This window comes from Tursiops truncatus, chromosome 16 (assembly GCF_011762595.2).
Source record: "Tursiops truncatus isolate mTurTru1 chromosome 16, mTurTru1.mat.Y, whole genome shotgun sequence".
NCBI classification, from domain to species: domain Eukaryota; kingdom Metazoa; phylum Chordata; class Mammalia; order Artiodactyla; family Delphinidae; genus Tursiops; species Tursiops truncatus.
In genome coordinates, this window is record NC_047049.1 from 79132122 (window position 1) to 79145496 (window position 13375).

At 40.9% G+C, this 13375-nt stretch overlaps 1 protein-coding gene across 1 annotated transcript in view; it reads left to right on the forward strand.

Annotated features, from left to right (window-relative positions):
- Nucleotides 1–13375, forward strand: part of PCNX2 (pecanex 2) — a 272196-nt gene that overhangs the window by 113355 nt on the left and 145466 nt on the right. The window contains exons 18-19 of the mRNA XM_019941562.3: nucleotides 9116–9208; nucleotides 10005–10155. Of these exons, the coding sequence (XP_019797121.2) occupies nucleotides 9116–9208; nucleotides 10005–10155 (244 nt within the window). The remainder of the gene's footprint in view (nucleotides 1–9115; nucleotides 9209–10004; nucleotides 10156–13375) is intronic.

The following is a 13375-nucleotide window of genomic DNA, read 5'->3' on the forward strand; positions in this document are numbered from 1 at the left end:
TTTCAGCCCTCCAACTGTGGGGAAAAGAAATGAAAGCCCAAGCCTGCCAAAGTGGGTGTCCAAGGGGAGACCATCTGCTCATCAACCTGGGACACTAAGGGCCCACTCTCAGTGGAAGAATGAACCAGAAGGAATCCATTCCACCCTCCACAATGCCAGGGGAATGCAAGCAAACTCACTCCAGGGTTGAACAAAAGAATCATCTCCATTGATTTGCAGTACAAGTGCTAATATCTGGATGGTACAAACCCCCTCAATTTATGAATGTAGCTTAAAGTGGCCCCCAACTGGAAATACCTCATGACAGAAAAACAAAAACAAAAACATGAATCCTCTCTAAAGGATTCCTTCCTCCTAGGTCTCCAAGCATTCCCAAAACCAATTTTCTAAGGGATATGAGCAGCTTTCAATAAAGTTTAAAACTACACAGAAAAACAAAGAACCAGCAGAAATAGGTTTGCAAACACTTCACATATTGGAAGGATCAGATGTAGATTTGAAACAACTCTACTTACTGTGTTTAAAGAAATAAAAGCCTTAAAATGTATAGACAACAGAAAATATATCGAATGATCCAGAATGTTTGAAAGAGAACCAGAGAGTCCTTCCTAAACAAACAAAATGAAGCAATTAAAGTAAACACACACACACACACACACACACACACACACACACACACACGGGAGATTAGATACCTCTGAAGAGAGAATTAGTGAACTGAAAGATCAAGACAGAAGAAAGTATCCAGAATGCAACACTGATAGACAAAAAATTAGGAAATATGAAACAGAGATGCAGAGGCATGAAGGATGGAGTAAGAAGATATACTATATATCTAATCAGAATTCCAGAAAAAAGGGAGAGAGACTGAAGCATATAATGAATATTTGATGAGATAATATTTGACTATTTACCATAACTGATGAAAGACACTGATCAGAGATTTAACAATTCTGGTGAGGGCTTCCCTGGTGGCGCAGTGGTTGAGAGTCCGCCTGCCGATGCAGGGGACACGGGTTCGTGCCCAGGTCCGGGAAGATCCCACGTGCCGCAGAGCAGCTGCACCTGTGAGCCATGGCCGCTGAACCTGCGCGTCCGGAGCCTGTGCTCCGTGACGGGAGAGGCCACAACACTGAGAGGCCCGCGTACCGCAAAAAACCAAACAAACAAAAAGAATTCTGGTGAATCATAAGCAGGATAAATTAAAGAAGAATCCACAATGAACAAAGCATAGTGAAACTGCAGTACACCAAAGATACAGACCATCTTAAATTGGTTAAACAGAAGGAACAGATTACAGCCTCAGTGCTCCATTATCAAAAGCAATAGTAGAAACCAGAAGACAGCTTGATAGATTTGAAGTTCTGTAAAGCAAGTAACTGCCAAGCTAGAATTCTGTACCCAGTGAAAATATCTTTCAAGAATGAGGACAAAATAAAAATATTTTAGAAAAATGCTGAGAGATTCTCACTGAATGTAATTCTGAAGGACAGTGTTCAACAGAAAGTGATCTCAGATGGTCTAATTTGCAAGAAAGCACAAAGAGAAGAGAAAGTGGCAAATACATTAGTAAATCGAAATAAAGTTTAACTGTATAAAACTGTAGTGAGTGTATGGTTGGCTTAAAAAATTTAAAGTAGAATTGAAATATGTGAGTACAATAACATACAAGTTTGGATGGGAGGGGAAATGGACTCCAAGACTTGAAAGTTCTTAGTCATGTCCAGAAGATGAATTAAAATATTGATTAAATTTAGACTGTGATAAGTTAAGCCTGCATGTTGAATTGTCTAGTATAACTACTAAAGGAATAGAAACAAAGCATGTAAGTTCCAACCCTGTATAGAAGGAAAAAAGGAATGAAAAAAAATAGAAGTTCTTCTAAGTAACAAAATATAATAGGACTCCTCTGTTACACTATACTTAAAAGTCAATTCCAGATGGATCACACACCTAAATATGAGAGGACAAATCCTGAAAGCACTTAGAATCATAATGAAGGAAATTATCTTTGTATCAGCGTAGGAAAAAGTTTTTAAATAACACAAAAATTCAAACTCATTAAAATTATGACCTTTGATTTATCAAATAATACAGAAAAAGACTTAAAAAAACAAGCCACAGAATGGGAAACAATTTTTAAAATATATATAGTTGATAAAGCACTCGTGTCATGATGAACCATAAAATTCCTATAAATCAGTAAGAAAGCCGTATATCTCAATTAAAAGTGGGTAAATATAAATGGCTAAAACATGACTATATATGCAATCTAATTACTAATCAGGAAACTCCAACCTAAAACCACACTGAGTTACCATTTCACACCAACCAGACAAAAAATTAAAGTTCTCACAATACTAAGTGTTGACAAAAGTGTGGCACAAGGGAACTCTCATGCACTGCTGGTGGTAGTGTAAATTCGTATATCTGTTTTGGAAGCAGTCTGGTATTATAAAATTGAAGCTACATACACACTACAGCCAGCAATTCTACTTCTAAATACATATTTACCCTGGAGCAAATCTTGCACATTTGTACCAAAATACACATATAAGATTGCTCATCATAGCATTTGTTCACAAGAGCCCCACACTGAAGCCACTGGAAATTCCACCCACAGTAGAATGTCCCCTTCAGCAAAGGAAAAGACCGTACTAGAGCTATATATGGTGAATTTTAACCACACAATGTTGAGCAAAGGAAGCAAGACGCAAACAGATACGTACAGTATGGTACCACCTGTTGGGGAGAAGTACGCAAACTAAGCTGCTTACAGTTACGAACATAAGTAGCAAACATTCATTTTTTTAAAGCAAGAAAATGATTTTCATCAATCAGGATAGTTGATAGGGAACCCCAAGAGGGGAAAGAAGGATTTATGATCAGGGAACCACATACAAGGGGCTTTTTGGGGGCTGGGAATGCTAGATTTCCTTCAACCAGGAGGTGGTCACTGAGGCATTCACTTTACAATTATTCTGAGATTGTACGTACTTATTTTATACATTTTTCTGTATGCATGGCTTGCGTTTTTAAAAATGTAAAAGAAATTTTCAATAAAGAGCATGAAATAACATCATTTATTCAAATTCAAGAAAGCAAATGATTTTCCAGACCATGGAATCTATAAGATAAAAATAACACACACGTGCGTGCGTGCACACACACACACAGATTTGAGTGCATAAAAATTTTTAATTTCTATATGTAAAAGGCAATAAAATGCAAATAATTTGGTAAAAATATTTGTTACGAATTTGATAAAAGTTAAGTTTCTTGTACCAACTACTTTTACAATTTGATTTTTTAAACTCTATAAGCAAATGATATTAATATATACATCTTATTTAGGAACAGTATTTAGTAGGTAAATGTATGAAGTATATTTACACTTATTATAAATAAAGAAATGCAAGTTAAAATAAGATGGCATTTTTTGTTCCACTCGATTAGCACAGGATAAATGAATGATATTGCCAATTGTGACAAGATGAGATCTCTTAGACATTGTATTTGTGTAAATTATTACAATCATCTGGTAAGGCATAATTTATCAAGAATTGTGAAATATTCGTAACCTATGAGATAGTAAATCTCTGTCATAGGTTTTCTAGAGAATTAATTCAAAATATGAAAAAAGAACTAGGTGCAAAAAGATAATGATTGCAGCATACTTCATTAGGGGAAAAAATGGAAGGCATCCTAATATCTAGCAGTTAGGAAAAGTTTGCATTCAGTTTCATTCACTAAATTAATACTTTGAGTGTCCACTATGACACTGTTTTGTGTATGTATGGGTATGTACGTGTATGGGATCACAAGATGGAAAATTATTTAGCCAGTAAGATGCTGTTAGTAAGTCTATACAATAATATTTATAATGGTTACAAAAGAAACTACTGTTGAAAAAGGTAGAAAATTATATGTACACTAAGATTAGACCTTTGTGAAACATTCACAGAAAAACCATATACATTTGTGTTTACAGCTAGAACTATGATTCAGCGTCCACAGGCAAAAATACTGGCCCAGAAAACACAGCAACAATCTCTGAGGTCCAGGTGTCTTTCAAGGTTCCTTTTAAAAAATATTTTCTAGAATACAATTTTTGGAGCAAAATAATATCTGCTCTTTGGTGGCCGTAGGAAAAGAGGGAGTCATTTCCTTTTTATTTTGCTGATGTTACTTTCACCCATATTAAGAGAGTCATCTATATTTTTATTCATTGGCACCATGAAGAAAAAGCTCAGTAATTACCATCTGCCATCTCCTTTGGTGAGTCTGTTCAAAACTTTTGTCCATGTGCAGCTAGGAATGGGGTAGGGAAGAGTTGTTGGACTTCTTATTGATCAGTAAAGTTCTTTATATATTATAGATAAAAGTCTTTTGTTGGATGTATGTTTTGCAAATGTTTTTTTCCCAAGCTTTGCCTTGCCTTTTCATTCTATAACAAAGTCTTTTGAAGAACAGATGTTTTAAATTTTCATAAAATTCAATTTACGACGTTTTTTTCTTTTATAATTCCAGCTTTTAGTGTCCTATTTAAGAAAGCTTTGCCAAACCCAAGGTCACTAAGATTTCCTCTTATGTTTTCTTTGAAAAATTCGATAGTGTAACTTAGATTTATGAGGCAGGTTGAGTTAATTTTTGTACGTGATGTGAGGTAAGTGTAAAGGAGCTTTTTGTTGTCTTGTTTTTGTAGATGGCTATTCAACTGCTCCAGAACCATTCGTTAAAAAGATTTATCCTCTACCTTATTTTGGGGAAAGGTGCCATTTTACCTTGACCTCTCTGTATTTTTTTAAATAGTTAATTTTATTTATTTATCTTTGGCTGCGTTGGGTCTTCGTTGCTGTGCGGGCTTTCTCTAGCTGTGGCGAGTGGGGACTACTCTTTGTTGCAGCGTGCGGGATTCTCATTGCGGTGGCTCCTCTTGTGGTGGAGCGTGGACTCTAGGTGCGTGGCTTCAGTAGTTGTGGCACATGGGCTCAGTAGTTGTGGCTTTTGGGCTCTAGAGCGCATGCTCAGTAGTTGTGGTGCACAGGCTTAGTTGCTCCGCAGCATGTGGGATCTTCCTGGACCGGGGATTGAACCCGTGTCCCCTGCATTGGTAGGCGGATTCTTAACCACTGTGCCACCAGGGAAGTCCCGACCTCTTTGTTTAAAATCAATTGGCTATTTACATGTTGGTTTATTTATGGACGCTTTATTCTGTTCAGTTAACCTTGATGTATATTTTGTGCCAATACCATCAATACCTGATTACTGTAGTTTTGCACATACAAGTTCTGAAACCAGATATTGAATGTCCTCCAACTTTGTTCTTCTTTTTCAAAGTTGTCTTACTTAGTCTAGGTCCATTGCATTTCCAAATAAAGTTTTGAATGAGCTTGCCAATTTGTACAGAAGAATCCTGTTAGAATTTTGATTAGGATTGCATTGACTCTGTAAATCAATTTGGTAAGAACTGATTCCTTAACAATATTGAATCTTCAGATCCAAGAACATGGTACATCTCTCCATTTATTTCTTTAGTTTCTCTCAGCAATGTTTCATAGCTTTCAATGTACAGGTCTTGCATATTTTTTGTCCTATTTATCCCTAAATATTTCCTATTTTTGATGCTATTGTAAATGACCTTTAAAAAATTAAGTACATGAAAAATGCTCGACATTGTTAGCCATTGGAAAATGCAAATTAAAACCGTAATTAGATACTGCTATATCCAGCTTTCTTGACCTCACACTATTGACACTGAGCCGGATAATTCTCTGTTGTCAGGGATTATCTTGAGCATTGTAGGATGTTTAGCCGCATCCCAGGCCTCTACCCACCAGATGCCGGTAACACTCTTCCTCTACGCAAAATGTAACAAAAATGTCTCTTTCCAAATGTCCCTTGGGAGGTCAGATTGTCCCCAGTTGAGACAATTGTTGAGAAGGCAGTGGTCGAGAACCACTGTACCACACAACCACTGGAATGGCTAAAATAAAAAATGCTGACTACACCAAGCGTGTATCCTTGTCAAGGATACGAAGCAATTGGAACCCTCCAGACTGCCAGTGAGAATGTAAAATGGTTACAACAACTTTGGAAAATCATGTGGCAGTTTCTTAAAATGTTAAGCCTAAACCTACCATATGATCCAAACATTCTACTATCAGGTATTTACACAAGAGAAACAAAAGCATGTGTCCAGAAACAGGTCTGTGAACATTCATAGCAGTTTTCTTTATAATAGCCCCAAACTGGGAGCAACTCAGATGTCTATCCATGAGTGAATGGTTTAACACAGTGTGCGGTACATCCACACAGAGGAATATTATACAGCACCGAAAAGGAATGGACTGTTGATACAGATAACACATGGATTAATCTCAGAATAATTATACTAGTGAGAGAAGGCAGACCAGAAAAGAATACATTGTCTACAGTTCTATTTATATAACATTCTAGGAAATGAAAACAAATTATAGTGATGGAGCAGGGCAGTGTTTATCTGAGGATAGGTGAGGAGAGAAGAGAGAGATAGATTAGAAAAGGTCAGGAGAGGAAATTTGGGGTGTGTGTGATGAATATGCTAATTATCTTAATTATGGTGATGGTTTCATGGGGATATATCTAGGTCAAAAGTCATCAAATTGTACACCATTTCTCTCTATATATGCACACACACACACACACACACACACACACACACAGGGTTTTTGTATGTCAATTATATCTCAATAGAGCTCTTTAAAAATTACAACAAAGGGGGCTTCCCCGGTGGCGCAGTGGTTGAGAGTCCACCTGCCGATGCAGGGGACACGGGTTCGTGCCCCGGTCTGGGAAGATCCCACATGCCGCGGAGCGGCTGGGCCCGTGAGCCATGGCCGCTGAGCCTGCGCGTCCGGAGCCTGTGCTCCGTAAGGGGAGAGGCCACAACAGTGAGAGGCCCGTGTACCGCAAAAAAAAAAAACCACAATTACAACAAAGAAAAGAAATGGACAGAAAGGTAATAAATAGAGGCTGTATAAAGGTTTGTATTTACAAGGGATACTGATGACACTGACAAAAATCAGTGAACTTCCTGTATATTGTCCAACTTTGGAAAAAAAATTAAAAATAATCTGAGGTCATTCTCCCTATTGCTTTAAGAAACGTGCAAATGCAACCTTTCTCCCCCCAACACTTGCCCTGGTGGCCCACTGTTTTGCCTTTAAACAGGGATGAGTGGTCAATTAAAGATGACACAATTTTAAATTAGAATATTTGGGAAAATATGTATCTCCCTTTTGGATAAGCATTCAGCAATTTTTTTTTTTTTTTCGGTACACAGCCTCTCACTGTTGCGGCCTCTCCCGTTGCGGAGCACAGGCTCCGGACGCGGAGGCTCAGCGGCCATGGCTCACGGGCCCAGCCGCTCCACAGCATGGGGGATCTTCATGGACTGGGGCACGAACCCGTGTCCCCTGCATCGGCAGGCGGACTCCCAACCACTGCGCCACCAGGGAAGCCCAGCATTCAGCAATTTTTAAGTGACATAAACCATGTCAGTGAAAAATAGGAAATAAAAATTGACATATCTCCACAGGCTAAAGATGCAGTGGATTACAGAACTTTCCTCCAGAAAGGTCTGGCCTTTTGTAAGCATTTGGGATGAAAGGAGAGAACAGATTTTTGCCATTTACTAGTAGTAAATTTTCAAGAACACTTCTAATCACAAAAATTTTATAGATTCAGAATTAAAAACCAATGATTTTCCCTGCTCAAAAATCAGATTACTATCACTAAGAATAAACCTAGAATTTGGTTTATCACTACGATTCCTCATCTATTCAATACTTGTATGTGAATCGTAAACGTTTGAGATTGGAAATTCAAAACAACTTTAGCAGCTAATTGGTAATTGATGTTGAGAATGTATCTCTTCACTGTATTATTGATTATCCCAACCAAGCCCTGTTGATTTTTCATCACATGGCTCAGGTGGTTTTTATTCCATTTAAGCTGCCTTCCTGATTTCTTTCCATCACTTTGGATATCAGTTCAGTCAGAAAGCCAGCAGTATGACTTGCAAGGAACTCCACATTTTAATTTTAGAAGGACAAGAAAAGAAAAAGGTCAGGGAGGAAATGTAGGTAAACGGAAATACAGTTTGTACGAAAAGAAAAAAAGGGAGGCTGTAGGGAAACAGAGTTGTATATTCTGTCTGATTCTCTGGTAGATAACATTCAAAACTTATTTAAGAGGCATAATTCCTTTTCAGTACGATACATTGGTATATTTAATGATTTCAGAGGTTTCAAATAACAGTGTGTGATAGCTTAAGATGTTCAATAATTGTGTACTGCAGCTAATTGGTCTCTGAAGAGAGGAAAAATTTGATGATCCCTTAAGGTTCCTTTTAGCTCTGTCAGTCAGCAATATTGTACCCTGTTTGAGCTAACACGCCTTCCTTCATATATCTGCAGTATTAATAACATTCTTTGGTCTAACTTTGCTTTGTTTCCCTACTGCCTGCTCACACCACGATTTTGCATGATGGAAAATTATTAGCAAGTTACCGACATTTCATTTTCTGTGTATGTGTACATAATATAAATATACTTAAATTATTTGGAAATGGCCTTTACCCAATTTGACTGGTGAATTAAAATGTAAAATCTATGCTGGGCCGAAAAAATAGGTAAACGTGTAAGAGGCCTCTGTTCGGCATACCCAGGCTGTGCGCATGTTAAAACGTAAACCACGCCAAAGGCAAGTAGAGATGATTGGCACACCTCCTTTAGCACACCTGGGCATGTTGCATCTGATCTGCTCGTAGAGAAGAAACGTATGCCTCTTCCAGAGGTTAGAAAACCTTTCTTCTCTCCCTGGCTAGCGGATGGAGGCATTGCAGTCCGCATTTCCTCTTCCTCACCCTCTGCCTTAGTTTCCCTGATATTCCCCAAACAGGAGGTGGCAAACAGTCCATCCAGTGTGTGCCATTGGGAATTGATCAGGTAAGTGATGGGCTGCAGGTGTAGTTTATCCAGGGTCAAGATCCTGTCCCCTGATTTACCTGGTCACCCGGAATAGCTGAGAGAAGCACAGAAGAGCAAACTATACCCTTGTTTTCTGTTTACAGAAGGATATCTTAAAATCGGATCTCATCATCTGCTCGGTGGCTGCCATTCTGTCCTTTGCGGTCAGCGCCAGCACTGTGTTCCTGTCCTTGCGGGTGTGTATCCATGTGGCTCTGCACTCTTACCCCCTCCTTATTCTCTGTAATAAACGAAGCCCACTGTGCAGCTCCAGACTATTGACGGGATGGCGGAGCCAGGGGAGGTACAGAAAAGGCCAGTTGAGGGCTCGAAGGGATATATCCAGATGTGTTACGAGTTATGTCCAAGAGGAGCTTTGATCCACATCACAGAGTGCATTCGTACCCTTTCTGTTTCCCCAGAAAACAGAAAGACAGGGGAGTTGTCTTGTTTGAGCATTTCGTGGAATCCACCGTGAGGACAGTCAGCAGTAGTAAGACAGGCTCCCGACTCACTACTATGAGCAGAGAAGGGAGGACTCACCGTCAGGAGTGAGACGGAGGTCACAGAGCCAAAAAGATTATTGGAACATAATTTTCAGTTGGAGAAACAAAATTAGAGCGCTCCAGATGGGACTTCTGGCTGAAGGTGCTTGCAGACAGTTGCTGTCTCACTTGCCTTTCAATGAGGAAAAGTCTGTTAGCTAAATCTGTTATTCTCCATCCCTTCTCTAAAAAAAAAACAAAAAACAAGAAAACGTTTTCTCATGGGCAGAATGTCTCAACCTCTTCTCCACCCCGTCTCGGTGGTTCTCAACACAGAGATCAACTTCCTGCGATATGGGAGAAATTTTCAGAGGCCTGAAGCAGGAACCTGGTTTGGCTGTGTATGCCTTAGGGGGAGCAGAGAGGGAGGACAGTGTTCCGTGTTCTTGGCGAGCACCCCTCCCCGTCCTTCAGGCTGCACACTGACTCTTACCCTCTTCTGTCGCAGCCGTTTCTCAGCATCGTGCTGTTTGCGCTGGCCGGCACTGTGGGGTTTGTAACCCACTACCTGCTCCCACAGCTCCGCAAGCATCACCCGTGGATGTGGATTTCACACCCCGTCCTTAAAAACAAAGAGTATCAGCAGCGGGAAGTGAGAGGTTAGTAAAATATCTCTCATGCGAATGTGATGTAAGCGGGTGGCATCCTTTACAGGGAGGGTGGGCACAGCGGTGTGAATGAACTTCATGCCACGGAACTGTGCCCTTAAACATGGTGGCAACGGTACCTGTTACGTTACGTATGTTTCACCACAATAAAAAAAGGGGAGTGTGTGTACCTTGGAGTGTACATAGTGTTCCCAGAACAAGAAAGTTGAAGTGGGGTGAATTAGAAGTATATTTTCTAAAAACGATTGGTTATTATTATTGAGAAAAAATTAATTTACGTCACTCAGGCTGTAACCGAAAGTGGGGTCTGGCTGCTCGCTGCTCAAAAGCCAATAAAGAGGCCAGGCTGGTGGAAAGGAAAGTTTGCTTTATTTTGGATGTGGGGGTGGATGCCCGTCCAAAGGCCAGCTCCCCGGCACTGACAACCAGGGGTCAGGAGCTTCTATAGATGGAGGGAGGGGGCTACATGCAGAAACAGCACAGTCAGCTCTGGCCGTCATCTTGAAATTGGTCGTCGGTGGTCTGACCAGCGTCATGTTGATTGTTTCAGGTGCAGTTAGTCTGCAGTTCCGGGGTCGGTTTGTTTCTATTTCTTTGAGGCCAGCTCTTGGAATTGTGGCTGCTTATGTCATGGCATCTTGTAGTTAACTTCTTCCACCTGGTGAGGGTTTCAGTATCTACAAGACAGCTCCCAGGATATGGCTCAGAGTATGATCTTTAGCCCTTGAGGAGGGACTATAGGTCCTTAACTTTGCTGAGTGACTGAACTATTATTACTTAGTCTCGTTTTCCTTTGCTTCTGCATTTTCTCACTTCTCTGAATAAACTTATTCGTTGGCTAAGTTTTTCCACAGACAGAAGGCAGGCAGAGGACATGGGCTGGGGGAGGAAAGACCATAGGGTCCTGCTCCATTTCAAGACCTGAAGTTTATGTTGTTCCAGCTTCAGCTGACTGGGGACCAAGAATAGCCATCACTTGACTGCCCTTTCACCCTCCACAAAACCAGGGCAGGGATGTGGCAGAGGCTGACCTTGGAATTTTGCTCACTGAACCCTTGAATTTTGTTGCACTTGCTTTGTTCACGTAGAACTAGACCCACACACAGACCTGTACTTGATTGACTTAGCAGTTCCCTGGGCTGAGTCAGGCCACCGTCAAGTAGTAGCCTGGTAACCCCGACAGTGTTTGAGCTTCTAAATAAAAAAAACTCAGGAATTTCTCTTGCTAGGTCTCCCCAGCCTCTGTGATTGAACAGATGACGGAAGGATTGATTTATCGCCATTTTCAGGCGTATCAGTCACAGTTGATGGCTGTAGTTGATAACTAGCTCATGTTAAACGAGGTGTCATCTCTACCTCCAGGAATGAGGGGATGTGAGTAGCACCACGGTTTGCTGACTCACAGGAATGTACTGGGCTCCGCCAGGTTTGTCATCAGTAACTTCAGTAGACAAGTGTGACCAGAGTAAAAGGGCAGAGGGGAATTAATTGAAAACAAAACAAAACAAAGAAGCAAAAGAGTCACTTATGATGCTGTCAGAAATAGAGAGGGCTTCTTCAAGGAACATGTCTGGGTGGCTACCAGGAGCTGCCTTAATTTGAAACAGCCAAATCAGTTAAGTGGGGTTTTGCTTAGAGGACAGACATGGCCTGATGGACCTGCTGCCAGCATAGGGTTTAGAAGGAGGCGGAGGGCAGCTGAGATTGCTCTACCCTCAGAGGCTTGCTTTTCCCACTTACGACACCAGGTGCTCGCCAAAGATCAAGCTGCATAATATGGTTCTTTTTTTTAAATTTTCCTGTTTTTAATTTTTTTTTTTAAACAGAGAACAGGAGTATTTATTTATTTTTAAATTTATTTATTTATTTTTTGCTGTGTTGGGTCTTCGTTTCTGTGCGAGGGCTTTCTCTAGTTGTGGCAAGCGGGGGCCCCTCTTCGTCATGGTGCGCGGGCCTCTCACTATGGTGGCCTCTCTTGTTGCGGAGCACAGGCTCCAGACGCGCAGGCTCAGTAGTTGTGGCTCACGGGCCCAGTTGCTCCGCGGCATGTGGGATCTTCCCAGACCAGGGCTCGAACCCGTGTCCCTTGCATTGGCAGGCAGATTCTCAACCACTGCGCCACCAGGGAAGCCCCCATAATATGGTTTGTAAATGCTGTGTTCAATGTTGGGTGCCACTTAAATGCAAATTATTATCAGTATTATAAAAACAGAAGGAAGATAGACTCAGAGCGGGGGCAGTTGATATTAGTCAGTTCATTTTTCAGCCCATTTAAAGGGAAAGGTCCATTCTTGTGGGTCAGTAGAGCAACCTGAAGAAAAGACCAGTTTCTGTAGAACTTCTGCAATGTTGGGGTCACATTTCCCTTTCATTGTCTTAACATTTAGAAAGGCTAAGTTGCAGTGAAGTTAGTGGAGTATTGTTTTGGCATCATTGGTAAGCAGTTGATGGGGATTTGAGGTAAGATGCTCACTCAGGAAACGGCATATCTGTATCTCTAGCATCTGTATCTGTGCCTGGATATTTAAGTGCCTTGGGGTGAGGACAGGCAAGTTGTCAAATTAAGAGAAAGGAAAATAAGACAGATCAGGCGTGGGCTCTCCTTATGGTGGCAATTCAGAGTGTGGAATTCAACACTGAAAGATAAGAGTGGGCAGTTGGGATTTGTGTGTGTGTGTGTGAACGTGATTGTTTTTTTTCCCTGAACCTAACAGAACCCAGTCTAACTTAGAATCATTTAGATATTGAAATTCTGAATGACCTTTCAGTACAAGATTCAAGAACAAGAAAGGAGAGTGTGTTTGTATGTTGACTTCCCCTCTTGGAGGAGTGAGTGAGAGGGCAGCTCTGGGCCTCTGTCCTGTAGGGTGGGCGGGAGACGTTCGCCCCTGGTACCACAGGCTCCAGCAGAGGCTTGGTGGGTGTTTCTCACTTGCCTACATTAGCTGTTTATAAGCTACCTGAAATCTAGCCCAGGGTAATAGATTTGACAAATTAGGCCCGTAATGAAAAACAGATTGCATTTCAAAATTATGTGTGTTGGAAGGAACATCCAAATACTTACAATGTGTTAGTATGAACTTGTTGAAGACCCCTTACCCATTTTGGTGTCACCCACAGCCTAAGTTTCCTTTCCTCCTCTTCCTGCCCGCCTTTCTGCCTTTTTAGCTGTTTCACTCTCTCTTTCTTCTACTAGCCAGAAAACATGCAC